The 15,356-nt window shown below is 34.3% G+C and overlaps 1 protein-coding gene across 1 annotated transcript; it reads left to right on the forward strand.

The window, feature by feature from the left end:
• Positions 1-7,824: 7,824 nt before the first annotated feature.
• Positions 7,825-14,497, forward strand: LOC132059278 (protein EIN4). The gene is made up of 2 exons (XM_059451853.1): positions 7,825-10,427; positions 13,189-14,497. Exons 1-2 carry the CDS (start codon positions 8,670-8,672, stop codon positions 13,747-13,749), a joined length of 2,319 nt encoding a protein of 772 aa, XP_059307836.1. The 5' UTR covers positions 7,825-8,669; the 3' UTR covers positions 13,750-14,497.
• The last annotated feature ends 859 nt before the right edge of the window (positions 14,498-15,356 follow it).

The raw sequence follows: 15,356 nt of genomic DNA on the forward strand, positions 1-15,356 counted from the left end.
TTATTCCTAAAATTAATTGCTAAAGGCAAAAATTAAATACCAGCCCATTTGAAGGACAATTCGTGCAATTTCTTCCATTTTTTTTTAGTTTTTAATTTGCAATAAATAAATTCCCTTTTTTAAAACTAAACTATATAAAAGCATGAGTTGAAGAAGTGGATCGTCGACCAAGGGCAATTTAGTCAAAGCACTTGCCATTGAATAATTTCGCTAGTTAAAAGTAAAATCTTATTGTAACTTAGTATTAAATATATTCGTACTTTCCCTATTTTGCCCCCGATCATAAAAATTGCATCCAAACAGATGATGTTATTTCAAATGGCAGGTATTAATTATGTTTTTGGCCACGTGTCACTTTTACACTCTTTTTACTTTTCACTATTTTATCATCCTCACATAATTCCACTTAATAGACAAATACATTTGTGTGTATGTATTAATGTTCATCTATATATATATGCATCGACAATGCAAATCTAGGTATGTTTATTAGCAATATAAAATATATATGTTATCACTACCCAAATCCATAAATCTTTACAATTATACACAACTACATATATATAGATACATTATATAATCCAAAGTGTTGGGCCCGTGCCATACGCCATCTAGTTATAGATATATACAGGGATGGTTTGGTTGTACTAGAATAATTAGTTTCTAACATAAAATTATGTATAAGATAATGCATTGTTTGATTAATAATATTAGAAAAAAATAATAGTAGCAGAACTAATATAACATTTATCAAAATGTTAAATAATACTCGTATTAAGTTACGCAAGAATTATTAAATTATAATTACTTAAAGACAAAATTTGATATTAAAGTAAGTAATTTATATATGGCAATTTCTCTATTACTAGTCACATAATAATCTCTTTATTATTTCCGCATAAATAATTTTTATATTATCATCCTCCCGTAGAATATGCCAACCAAAACATTATTAGTAGCGTGTAGGTGCTTAGGAATTGTATCTGATGACCGATCTAAAATGTGGTATTTTAAGTTATATCCAATTTTCTCATAATATTAAACTTGTACTTAGTGTTGGCAAATTTTAGACCTTCCTGCTACTCCTTAATGATGAGAAATCAGTCCCCATATTTTTTGTCGTACTGGATAATGTTGAGCCCGTGCAAGCGCGGTCCAGCACAGAAAATAAATCAGTTTAATAATAAAATTATGAAAGTTAAATTACATAAACATAATGACAATTCAAATAACATATGTTATAGCCCTATATTTTAAGTACAAACTAATGGGTTGAGCGCTAGCTTTAGCTATCATGTCTTTCACGGTTAAAGTGAAGGGTTCAAATTACATTAGTAGTGTATAATAAATCACTTTCCTTATTTCCTCCCTCTCTCCGGATGTACTACAACAAAGTTTTTTATTAAATGGAAAAAGTACAAACCAACTTTTTTAAACTCTCTATCACAACTTATACATGTAATTTATTTGTAATTTTTACTTCTTTTAGATATTTATTAATACATTTTTTTATGTGTATTAATTGTGTAAAGTAACCAAATGTGCAAGTAAAATTTATATCTTCTCTGATTTTCTTTCAAATAAAAAAAAACGCCTACCTAATTATTTATTGACTATCTTTAAGGTTTTTTTAAAAAAATTTAAATATTTAAAAACTACATAAAAATGTTTAACTCTCTTAAAATTATAAATAATAAAAAAAAAAAAAGTGTGACCAACCAATTTAAAAAAAAAAAAACCAATTTAAATTTATAAAATTTAATAAATTATTAAATGAAGCTTTTATGTATTTAATTTTATAAAATTTAATAAAGAAGGCAAATTTTTTTTAATATCTTTATTCACGCACTTGATAAAAAAATAGACAAGCGTTTTTTAAACATTTGGACCTTATTATGAAACGTACACAACTTACTTAATAAGATACACCGACTATTTGTAATAATTTCCTACACATTATACATGTAATTTATTTGTAATTTTTACGAATAGAAAAAAAAATCTTTTAGATATTTATTAATACATTTTTTTATTATTGTATTAATTGTGTAAAGTAACCAAATGTGCAAGTAAAATTAACTATATCTATCTCTGAAAATTTTCTTTCAAATAAAAAAAACGCCTACCTGATTATTTATTGACTACTTCTTATGCTTAAAGAAATGTTGAGGGAAACAAAAAAGAAGGAACAAAATTGCGTATGCACGGAGTTGCAGTATATTCTATATATATACGAAATGGCTAACATGCCCTTAAAACGAGCATACACGTAATAGCGGTTAAAAGTAAATGTCTTAAATGCCAGTAAGGTGAGTTTTATTTACCGAAAGCACACATGTCGATCTTTCACCGTCCACACAACATGACAAGTAATGAGCTTATTATATAGGTTATTATTAATAATAATAATAATAATAAAGGATAAAAAATAAGGTCTCACTTTAAATTAATCGAAAAAGAAAGTATCAATTAATATTGCTATTGTTTTATCTCAAAGAGAGGAAATAGTTTCTTTTAAATAAACTTCTCTTTAAAAAATATTAATAAATTTGCCGATTTTGTATTCTCAGATACGGGAGCACAAACTACAATGTTATATTAATCGTGTTTTGAATATATATATATATATATATATATATATCACTATCCAAACACACAAAACTATAATCTAAAAACGTTGGGGCCCGTGCGCAAAGACGGCATAGGCGGCAAGCTAGTAATAATAATAAAGGGGGTTGTGTCTCACTTTAAGTAAAGAGTATCTGAGTATTTTAGTGATAAACTCTGGTAAATCTCTCATGACGTGAATTTTGAATTCATGCAACAAAAGTTATTCGTGACAACAGGGGGTTGCTCAGATAATAAGCGCTCTCCATTTTCAACGCAAAGGTTGCGAGTTCAAATCACCAAGGAAGCAAAGGGGAGCTCCTGAGGGGAGGGGTTAAAAAAAATGCGCTATTCGTTATTTCAAATGCTTAAAAAGGTAAATAAGAGACATGCTTCTTTCATCCTCCTTGCGTCGCATTACGTTTCAGTCATGAAGGTTTGGAATGAGGAAGTTATGCTAACTTCAGACTTTCAAATTTGAAGGTAGGCTTGATAGTTCAGACTTCAGACATATAAATAAGAAATGGGGACTATCAAATCTAACTCTGCACAAGCAATATATCAAATGAAGTTCAAACTCGTATATCTGAGTTTGTAACTTCAGACCCAAATTTATAACTTTAATCTCGGATATTTGAAGTTGATTCTAAAATAACTAAACATATAATGTTTTGTAATTATCGACTATGCCTTAAATAATAGTTCTCCAATCACCAATCCATGCACTTGCCCTCCTGTTTCCTCTGTCGAGAAGTACTAGCTGGATCCATTCTTACTCAATTTCTCGATGTAACATCTAAGATGATTTTAATGAGGCAAAACAAAGTTAACTCAATGAGTTATCTTATCGATTAAATGACGACGAGAATAATGAGAAGATGTTCCTTTATTCTTAATTGAACCCCGAAGAACCTCAACCCAACTCAACGAATTAGCTCATGGACTAAATCACCAATGGATGCAGTGTGATGGTAAAGTTCTCTGACAAAAATTGATTTTGAGAAATACTAGAAATTTCTAGTAGTAGAAAGTGCTTTAATTCTTTACATATTTTTCCTGTGCAAAATTGAATTAGTTAGGTTAGAAAGTAGGCGTTTGGCCATAGAAACATTTGGAATTTTTGAAGTTGGAGTTGGAATTGAAGTTGTGTTTGATCATAGTTTTTGCAAAATAATATTTAGTTGTTGAAATGTACTTTATCTAAAAAATATGAAATATGATTTATACCCCCAATTTTCTAATAACTAGCAAAATCACCTAAAACAATTAATAAACATAACCAGTGCTTAAACACCGTTCTCATCAACCCCACCTTTCTCATCAACCCCACCTTGCACTTGTACTCCTTACAAAACCAAACAAGAACTAAACCAATTAGCTGTAAAAATAAACATTCTGAAAAATATTTATAAAAATAGCTGTAAAAATACTTTGAGGATCCTTTTTTTTAAAATAAAAAAAAAATTAGGGTAAAAATTGAAAACAGAAAAACAAAAGTAAAGGTCCAAAGCAGAAAATGGAAAAAGCGAAAAATAAGGTTTTGGTTGTTTTTCAAATTCTAAATACAACTTAAAGTTGTCTTTGAAATTTTTATGACCACCCCCTGATTTTTGAAAAAAGTGAAAAATTTTCAGAAAAAAGTGAATAATTCTCACAACCAAACGGGTAAATTTCAAAAGGGCAAAGCCCAGTTTAGCTCATTGAGATTTAGAGTTATCAAAACGGGCTGGCCCAGCCCATTTGAGCTTAGCCCACATGGGCTTTGGAATTGGGCTAGGCCGGGCTGGCTCACCATTTTGATGGGCCTTTAAATAGCAAGCCCAACCCATCACTACGTGGGTCATGAGCCTAATGCGTCGGTGACCTTTTTTTTTTTTTAAAATATTTTCATAATTCTTTAATTTAAATTCTAATTTATAAATGCTAAAATAAATATTTACAAGACAATATTACATGGTGTTACTACTAGGGCTGTTCACGGTTTTGGTTAAAACCAAAACCAAACCGAATAAAAAAATCGACATTTGGTTTGGTTTGATTTGGTTTCAAATTTTAAAAATCGATAATATTTGGTTTGGTTATGGTTCTATTAAAAAATAACCGAACCAAACCGATAATTTATATACATAAATTTTATAATTATTTATATGTATAATATTAGTTTTTCATAAATAATTATAAATATTTTATACCTTTTAATCATTAATTTGATTTTTGGTCTACTTATTTCACATGATTGTTTAAGGCCCATGTTTTTAAGAATATGTCCAAGCCCGTGTCTTTAAGTCTTTTAACTCTTTTAGGGGTCGTTTGGTGTGAAGGATTAGCAAAAATAGTCCCGGGATAAAATTTTAGTACTTCCTTATCCCATGTTTGGTAGGAATAAAAATCTGGAATAACTAATCCCGGGATTGCAGCCTTATTTTATCCCACCTTGAGGGTGAAATAACTAATCCCGGGATTAGTTATCCCGGGATAAGTTGTTTCCCAACCAAACGAGCCCTAAGTGTTAAGTGTAAACCTACTAACAGAAGCTCACGTTAGAGTCTAATGTCTTTAACTTAAATTTTTAGCCTTTCTTTATCAGCCATTTGATTTTAGGTTTTTTTTTTTTTTTTCCTTCGAATTTATACCTTTCTTTTTTCTTGTCTGAATGGGTCCTAAACTTTTAATATTTTTCATATGAAAAAGACAGAGTTTGTAGATTTGGAGGTTCTTATAGAAGATACTTCAGTAACATCAGCATTTGCTGCAACTCATGCACGTGGTAATGCCTTAATACTTCTTCCGCGGGTATCCTCCTAAAAAGCAGAAAAGAACAACTCCTTGTAGTCGAGACCCTAGCCTTAGGGATAATGATAGAAAAACATATGAAGTTTGGGATCATTACACACAGTTTTTTTTTAATAAAATGGGAGAATTGAGGGCAAAATGCAAAGACTGCCCCAAAGTTTGGGATCATTACACAGAGTTCTTTTATTTCATATATTTTCATTTTAATGTTAGGTAGTTTTTATGTTTAATTAATATGTATATTTGTAACAACAACTAAAAACTCCTATGCTCTACTTTATTTTCAGTTATGTGTATTAAGATGACAAAAATGGTGCAACCACTACTAAGTTAGTTTTTAGCTCTATATGTAATAGCTTAGCAACTTTGGGTAACTTGAGTACTACACTATCACTAATAGTGATTTTTTTTTTTTTTATGATGTATGTTCTACCTTAAACTATAAATAAAAGTTACCGTTTGAACCAAAAAACGATTTGTCTTTTTCAACTTTTTAATGTTTTACTGATAAGTCTCATGGCTGCTAGTCATAAACGAAAAAATCCAACCGACAATAACCAAACCGATGGTTATTATTTTATTTGGTTTGGTAATGGTTTTAGACATTTAAAAACCAACTAAATTGGTTTGGTTATGGTTTTAATTAATAACCGATCCAAACCGAACCATGAACAGCCCAGTTACTACTTGCTAACCAAGTCTCAAATCCACAAATAAAATGAGTTTAATAATGCTTATTAAGTTTGGCTTTAAGTAAAGATTTGATTGTATGACTTTGGTATAAAATCTCTACTATTCTATGCAATTATTTTGGGTACAACGTAGCAAGAAAACGATCTTGTAGGACCAAACTTTCTACGAAAGTGAATAACTTTTGACACTGTTAACACTTAAAATATTAATAACTGATATCACTCGAACCAAATAGAGATATAAATAGCAAGCTAAACATTTAATGAGTAGCAATACAATTGGCTAAACATAAATATTAACCTGACTTTGTTCTAATAGATCTCAATAAAACGCAAAAGAAAATGATAGTAAAAATAAACTTCTCAAAACTTCCTCTCACTTATGATCCAACACATAAAATGATTTTGGCCATATCGAGTTAAAATTTTGATTAAAATTTCAACCAAACTCATCCATTCTAGGTTCAATTCGATTTGATTGTACACAAATCGATTTGTTTTGGTTTATTCAAATCAAGTAACTATTTCATTTCATTTTATAAACATAACAAAAAATAATGAGATCCTAACTTTGTAACAAGACATTAACCAAGAAAAAATCATAAACTTAAAGCATAATAGCATATAAATAGCAAAACAAGAGCTTGACAACTTTTGATACAAATTCGCCAACACCACATTACATATACCAAATTAATAATCCAAACATCTTGTAACTTGCAAGCAAACAAGCATAATAACTCGGTTTGCATCCTCAAAAAATAAAAATAAAAATCTAATGTACAGCAAAGAACAAACAAAGCCATGGGTGGACATTTAATGAGTAAGAACGCAAAGATGAATTGGCTAAACATAAATATCGATAAGGTGTGCATGCACATTTGTTCTAAATAAATATTACTCATTAAGTATTAAACGCATATATAGTTAGAAAATTAGTCATATTAGTCACTAGTGGCATATAAACTTCTCAAAGAAACTATCCTTAAACCGTAATATTTTACTTATTTGTAAATCTAAATCGTATTATCCAACATTATCCAATTGTTTCATTTGAAATTCGATTGAACCGATTTGTGCAATTTCTAAGACATCTGATTTACAATCTTCACTTTCTTTCTATTTTTTAATTAATTTTTTTATTTGGCCCACGAGCCCGTCCAACCCACGGGCCAACAGGCTTACTCAGGCAGGGTTAAAAAGCCTCGTTCTTAAACGAGCTCCAAAAGTTCAAGCCCAATCCTATCACATCACGAGCTTAGTTGGATCGTCCCACAGGCCTTAGTCCACATTAACGGCTTGAGATTAACCTCCACAGGCCTGATGCTGCAGCATACTACCTTAACGGTCAAGATGCAACGTCATTGCACACGACTTGTACGCACAATATGCTATGCATCATTAAATCTAAGCCGTTGATTAGCCCCATTATAGGGTCCACTTCCACGTTTCGTTTGTATATTATTTTATCTGTACACCCGAGGTGTAGCAAATAATTTCAGAAAACAACTATAGTAGTACATTAGTACTTTTCTTATTAAAAAAAAAGATTTTGCAAAAAGCACTTTTGAGTTACTACACTATTTTTAGAGCCTTGTTGTGATTGACAGAAAGTGACATGGTTTCAGAACGTCTAGGTTCTCTTCATGTAAGTTTTGTGGGACCCCATTAAAATAATTTTAAATTAATATAAATAATGAAAAAAAAAAAAATTATTGGAATTTTCCTCTTTTCTTGCTCTCATTACTGCTTTCTTGAAAACGAGTAAACAAATGAAAGGTGTTGTCTTTCTTCTTCAACAACACAATAATGAGTCAAAGAATCTAATAAGTAGTAATGGGGTTTTAGTGTTACCTTTTCATTTCTTGTCTACTCACTGAAAAAATAGTATTAGTGGGTCATTTTTTGTAAATTTTCTTGCTTTTTTGAGGTTTGACAAGTGTTTTTTGTGTTTCCCATTTGAAGGGGTGGAAATTTGGCAAGAGGGGTACTTGTCTTTTTTGTTTTGTTGGTATTATTTTGACATCAAGTTACCTACTTTCACCTTCTTGCTTCATTTATTGAGGTCTTTTTTTTTTTTCATTTGTGGGTCTTTTTATATTGAGGAAACCTATTCAAGAATCTTGAGAAAATAGTAACATCAAGAATTTCCTGTGGAGATTTAAGCTCCACAGGAAGGTACTTGTCTTTCCAAGATCATCTTGTAAGGTCACCCTTTTTTCTAAAGATTAGAACTTTGATGTTCTTTTACTAGTTTTTCTATTGTTTTTGGTTTCATTTGCTTAGTGTACAGTAGAAAATCTAGGAAAGCCCTTACTGTGGGGGAGAATAGTTTGATGAATTTAGTTTAAGGGTAAGCTAGATCTTTAGGCATGTATGTAGGTTAGATCTAGACATGTGACAGATCAGTTTTTGTTATTATTTTATTAGGTCTTATGTTATCTGAGAATACATTGTAGATGCTTAGAGCCAATGAGATCTCATTCTTGGAACTTGGATATTAGTTCAATGTTTGTTCTGCTTTCATCTTAATATTCAAGTTTTGTCTAGTGGATGGATTGAGAGGGGGGGTTTAAGATGTTGGCAATGTTAAGGTTGTTGTTTCTGGGACTGTTGATTTCTTTGGTTATTATATCTGTTTCAGCTGATGATATTGATTGCGTTAATTTTTGTGATGAAGATGGTTTTTGGAGTATAAATACCATTTTAGATTGTCAAAAAGTGAGTGACTTCTTTATTGCTGTTGCTTACTTTTCTATCCCTCTTGAGTTGCTTTACTTCATTAGCCGCTCCAATCTTCCTTTCAAATGGGTTCTAGTCCAGTTCATTGCTTTTATAGTGCTTTGTGGATTGACACATTTGCTCAATGGATGGACTTACAATCCTCATCCTTCTTTCCAATTGATCTTGTCCTTAACAGTTGCCAAAATCCTTACTGCCCTTGTCTCTTGTGCAACTGCAATCACCCTTTTGACTCTGATCCCTCTTCTTCTAAAGATAAAGGTAAGAGAATTGTTCTTAGCACAAAATGTTTTGGAGCTAGATCAAGAGGTTGGAATGATGAAGAAACAAACGGAGGCGAGCATGCACGTCCGTATGCTGACACAAGAAATTAGGAAGTCACTTGATAAGCACACGATATTGTACACTACTCTGGTAGAACTTTCGCAAACCTTGAAGCTGCAGAATTGTGCAGTTTGGATGCCGAACGAAAGTAGGTCACAGATGAACTTAACACATGAGTTAAATCCCAGTTCTGCAGCAGAATCTCGTCGTTCGCTCCCTATTTATGATCCGGATGTGTTAGAGATAACGAAGAACAAGGGGGTAAGGATTCTGAGGCAAGATTCGGTTCTGGCAGCTTCGAGCAGTGGAGGAGGATCTGGTGAACCATGTGCTGTTGCTGCAATTCGGATGCCGTTGCTTCGTGCTTCAGATTTCAAAGGTGGGACCCCGGAGTTGGTTGACACTCGTTATGCCGTTTTAGTTTTGGTTCTTTCGAGTGCTGATGATAGAGACTGGAGCTATAACGAGATGGAGATAGTGGAAGTAGTTGCTGATCAGGTAGCTGTGGCTTTATCCCATGCCACTGTTCTTGAAGAGTCTCAGACAATGAGGGAGAAACTAGAAATGAGAAATCGAGTGCTGCAGCAGGCTAAAGAAAATGCTATGAAAGCAAGCCAAGCAAGGACTTCGTTTCAGAAAGTGATGAATAATGGAATGAGGCGGCCGATGCATTCAATTTTGGGTTTGCTATCCATATTTCAAGATGAGAAAGCAAGCGCTGACCAGAAGATTATTGTTGACACGATGGTGAAAACAAGCACTGTTCTATCAGCATTAATAAATGATGCGATGGAGATATCTGCCAAAGACGATGGAAGGTTTCCAGTAGAAATGAGGCCCTTTCAGTTGCATTTACTGGTCAGGGAGGCGTCTTGTCTTGTGAAGTGCTTGAGTGTCTATAAGGGTTTCGGATTTTCTACAGATGTTCCGACATCTTTGCCTAATCAGGTGATGGGCGACGAAAAGAGAACGTTTCAGGTTTTGTTACATATGGTAGGACATTTGTTAAATGTCAGCATCGGAAAGGGATCTGTCATATTTAGAGTGGTGCTAGAGACTGGAGCTGATGGTGGGAATGACAAAGTTTGGGGAACAAGAAGACCAAGCACGACAGACGAATATGTGACCATAAAATTTGAAATTGAGGTTAGTCTTGAAGGCTCTCTATCAGATAGCTCAATCTCCACCATTCACTTTGGTGGAAGAAGGCATAACAGCAAGGAAGTAACAGAGGGCTTGAGTTTCAGCATGTGCAAAAAGCTTGTCCAGGTTAGAATACATGATGTTTTTTTCCTGTTTGTTTTAGTCGTTAGACATTCGTTACAATTCATTGAAGTGTGCCAAACATGTGAAACATCCTAAATTGGAAAATGCTTTAACCTAAAGTGATAAGAGGAGTTGCATGTTTTTGGATAGATGTCGTCCTAAGGTTGCCAACAAATGCCAAAATTGAGTTGAATGTGAATTATCTATCTACTCCGTTGGGGTTCCCCCCCCCCCCCCCCCCCCCCCCCAAAAAAAAAACACACACACACACACACCAAAAAAAAAAAAAAAAAAAAGAAAGAGAGAGAGATAGAAGGAACTCGACTAAATGGAAATGGAACTTCCCTCTTTTCTTATTGACTGCTGCTTAAACTGAAAAGTCTTAGAGAATAAGATGCAGCTCGAGGACTTCTTTTCTTCTGCAGAAGGTGATTCTTTAATTACTGTTCATCTGTAAATCTTTAGGTCAAAAGATTTCTAGGATGCAACAGGCTGGAATGATGTCTTCCCAATTTCCTCAACTGTGATTATTACTGCCAAATGTTACTATTATGCTGGCATTCAAACTCTTTGTACTTCTGTTCTAGTGGAAGCAGAGGAGGGAGGAAGTATATGCAATTGGAAGCCTCATGACTTGAGAGACTGGAGTTATTTGAAATTTCTTTAGAACTTTGTTTTACCTCTCAATAAAATTGAAATAGGGAGAGATCAGTTCAGAGATCTGCAACCCGTGAAGTAACTGACTACCAAAACCATAGCATGTAAGTCATCCTTATCCTGATAAGAGTATGATAACCGTGGTGTCCGAGCCATCTTGCGCTCACCTTAATTAATTCCACGGGTACCTGGTAGGCTGGTACCCTCTATCAACATAGGTGCCGTGTAACTCTGTCCACCAAAGCTTGGACATATAAGAAGAAATTACCTGGTGTTTTTGGCTCCACTGGACTTTGAACCTGAGACCTCATGGTTTCATTGACTCCTAATACATACCCTTGGGTGCAAAAGATGTACGTTTAATGGATAAGATGTTAGTTAGCTTCACTTTAGTTCCTAATGTGAAATTATATACAAGCATCTTCATTGAAAGAATCATTGGATAGATATGTAGCGCTCAAATCTGCTTGCACCGGATATGTGTGGGAAGGAGGGAGAGAAAGGAGTGGGGGTTTTGGCTATATATGAGAATGAAAGATATGTTCATAAGGATGCAGATAAAGATGTTGCCTTCAGTTTATTTGAGCTCAAGGGGGTTAGTCTTTGCTGGTCTGTGGCCGTGACCTCGTATCTCTTAATCTAAATCCAAAGTGAGCAGGGGAAGTTAAGGGTTTCTTCTTTCATTCAAAATAGTTCAGGATTTCTTCTTTTGAAAATTATATTGGCAGAACTTATAAGAAACTCCATCAATGCCTTGAGCAAATGGTGCCTGTTTTAGAGCTGTAATAGGTTAGATCGACTCTAACTCCTTACTGTATGTATATGCTAAAATCAGCTAAATAGGAAGGTTGAAGAAGAAAATTTCGCTGGTTGAGCTTCTGAGCTTAATTTTCCTATATCTAGGTTAAATATGAGAAGATAGTAGCCTCTGACTATGAACTGGTGCTATGCTACTTTTAGATACTCACATGATACATTACTCATCATGTGTTTCAGATATATACCTTCGCAGCCTCTGTATCGTATAATTTCGAATGCAATTTGGGGTACTCCTTTCAGCCTTGGGCTTCTGCAGCCAGCATCATATGTTGTCCTTTACCTTCATATTCTTAAGATTGCAACCTTAGGGTGTGTTTGGTATACAAGAGAATGTTTTCCATGGAAAATGTTTTCTTGAGAAATAAGTGGGTTTCTTACTTATTTTCTAGTGTTTGGTAAGTAAGCAAAGAACTATTATCGCAACAACATTTATATGCAATCTATCAAAACACTATGGGGCGGGATGGGGTGGGGAGTGAGGGTTCGGGGGTTTGGGGGGGGGGGTGGTCAAGGGGTGGGGGTTGGGACGTCAAGTGGGTGGGGAAGAGACAATGAACTTGGAATGTCACTTATGGAACTTGTTTTCCTTACTTCCATTAGGGAAGTCATTTTCCTCACTTCTACGGAACTTGTTTTCGTAGAAAATGTTCTCCAAAACATTTTGACCAACCAAACATGAGAAAATTTTAGAAAATGTTTTCCTCCATACCAAACACACCGTAATGTTTGGCATTTAAGTTGTAGTCACTTTAACTGAATGAACCCTCATAAGAAATGTGTAAAATCAAGGATTGCTTTCAGAGTTAGTATGACTTCATGCTCTCTGTCAAGGCAAGACCTTGTAAACAAATCTCAATCAACTGATTGTTCAAGATGTTTTTTCTCTCGGTGTGACTACGGATTATGTGATTTTGAAATTATAACATCCATATGTTTCGATGTAAAATTGTTAATGTCATTGTAGTGTGCTTTTGTTTCTTTAAGTCGCCCCTACCTTGGCTGAAATTAGTGTGCACATGGCCCCCGTCATTTTCCCTTTGGTAAGAGGTTCCATCCTTATAATTGATTATTTTCCTTGATTTGTTGTCTTCTTACTGTATAAAGTTTTTAGATGCTGTTTATGATATTGATTAACAAATAATCCAAACTAGAAAACTGTTTTGTTCATTAGTTTCCTTACCTCTGCTATTAAAAGTTGTAAGTTGGCTTGTGAAATTGATGAAGTAATAGCCTGGTTACCATGTATGCTTACTCTGACCTGATTTTCTTTTTTGCCTTAATACATCAGATGATGCAGGGAAATATATGGATGTCCTCGAACGCCCAGGGCCTTGCGCAAGGGATGACACTCATCCTCAGATTTCAAAAGCAGTCATCTTTTAGGAAACGCATGTTCGAATATAGAAATCCTTTGGAGCAACCTATTTCCAGCACAATGTTCAGAGGCCTTCATGTACTCCTCACTGATGATGATGATGTAAATAGACTGGTAACCAGAAAGCTGCTCGAAAAACTAGGTTGCCAAGTAACTGCTGTTTCAACTGGTTTTCAATGCTTGAGTGCTCTAGGCCCTTCATTAACAACCTATCAAGTTGTCATCTTGGATCTTCAAATGCCGGAAATGGATGGATTTGAAGTAGCATTGAGGGTGCGTAAGTTTCGCAGCCGTAGTTGGCCATTGATCATAGCTCTGACTGCTAGTTCAGAGGAACAAGTATGGGAGAGATGCCTACAGGTGGGAATGAATGGTCTAATAAGGAAACCTGTTCTCCTACAAGGCTTGGCTGATGAACTTCAAAGACTCCTTCAAAGGGGCGGTGGCGCTGGCGTTGGCGTTGATGGCTTGTGAGGTGTAGTACTAATGGTGAAAAACAAACTTCAAAAGGTTCCTGGAGAACATGAAGAGACCTTAAATATCATATACCCATATAGAGATAGCATTACATCTTTGTTAAAGATGAAACCAGCTTCTTCCTAACCATGTAGCTACTACCAGTTCCCGTTATTGTAACTATATAGGTCTGCTTGCAATTCAGTTCTCTTGGCTTATGTTGGAAGTGAGAAATATATCAAGATAGCGGTATGGGTTCCATCAATTTTTTTCCCAAGAAACAGGAAGGATGTTACTGATTTGAAGAGGACTTTTAATCCTTGCAAGCTGATGCTTGTTCCTCATACATGATCTCAAAGCCTTATGCTTGAATTTTGCTACTGGCACATTGTCAGTTTTGGTTACAAACATCATAAACTTTGACTAATGCTTTTTTTGTAACCATGATGTTCGGGCCAGCGTGTGCTTATTTCAACTAGTCTAGCGTGTACCTGTTACCTCCTCCATCAAACATGTGTATTGTGTAACTTCACCTACCAAGAGCTAGAGGGCAGACAGAAAGAAATCTCGCTTCATTGGCTCAGTGGGTCACACGCTTGGATGCTAACTTACGTATTTAGATATAGATATTCATTTTTCCCAAGAAACAAGAAGGAAGAATGTTACTGATTTGAAGAGCACTTGTAACCCTTGCAAGCTGATACTTCTTCCCACCACATGATTTCTTCTTGTCTCATTTAATCCAAGTGGCAGTGTTATGCTTGAATGTTTTCTCCTGGCAGTTTAACTTTAGGTTAGGTTCCATCTTAATTACCTTTTTACTAATGCTATTAGAAGCTCTGATGGATAAAAAGAAGAATTTTTTTCAACCAAATATACTTTTAGGAATGCCCAATGCTATAATAAGGAAAATTTCGTAAATAGCGCTAATGTTGAAGTATTTTGATGTGAAAACTTAGCAGAATATATATATCCGTGAGCATACAATACCTAACTGAAATCATGTGAATACAATATCTGATTGTAACTATATGTGTGTGTATATATGACCAACTGTATATTGTTTGCATGTGTATTCAAAGCAGAAACTGGATGCACGTGTTGCCAACTGTGTGTGTGTGTGTTTTCAAAGGAGAAGCTGAATGTATGTGAAGACATCAATTGTACGTATGGTTAACTGGATCCAATGTATGTGTTTTCAAACTGTATGTGTACAACATTGACCATTCTATGGGAGGTCAATTGTATGTGAATGATATGTAAGGTTGTAAAGTGTAAGTGGTACGGGGACACCTTTTTACAGCTGAAATGCTTTCTCAACAACTATTGTCTTGTTGGCCTCGAGCCTTGGGTCACCGTTTGATGGAGTTTGCACCATGAAGTAGTCGTTTCATTTGTACTTTCATGTTGAAAAGTCTAGGTTTTGTGTAATTAAGTATACCTTCTGGACAAGGAAGAGGGAAGAGGAATCTCATTCTTTACACTTGTAATCCTAACTTCATTGTTGAGCTCTCGAAATATCACAAGCTTCTCTTTATTTTATGCCATTTATATTCTAGCATTTACGTACATTTCTTGGTTTGACTACAAAAAAAAATGTTTTGATCGAATACGATTTACTTGTC

Source organism: Lycium ferocissimum, chromosome 6 (assembly GCF_029784015.1).
Source record: "Lycium ferocissimum isolate CSIRO_LF1 chromosome 6, AGI_CSIRO_Lferr_CH_V1, whole genome shotgun sequence".
Classification (NCBI taxonomy): domain Eukaryota; kingdom Viridiplantae; phylum Streptophyta; class Magnoliopsida; order Solanales; family Solanaceae; genus Lycium; species Lycium ferocissimum.

Excerpts from the sequence above, each read along its gene's own strand:
- LOC132059278 (XM_059451853.1), top strand. The coding sequence starts at position 8,670 with ATGTTGGCAATGTTAAGGTTGTTGTTTCTGGGACTGTTGATTTCTTTG. Across the intron at positions 10,428-13,188 it reads TGTGCAAAAAGCTTGTCCAG|ATGATGCAGGGAAATATATG; the intron begins GTTAGAATACAT and ends TTAATACATCAG.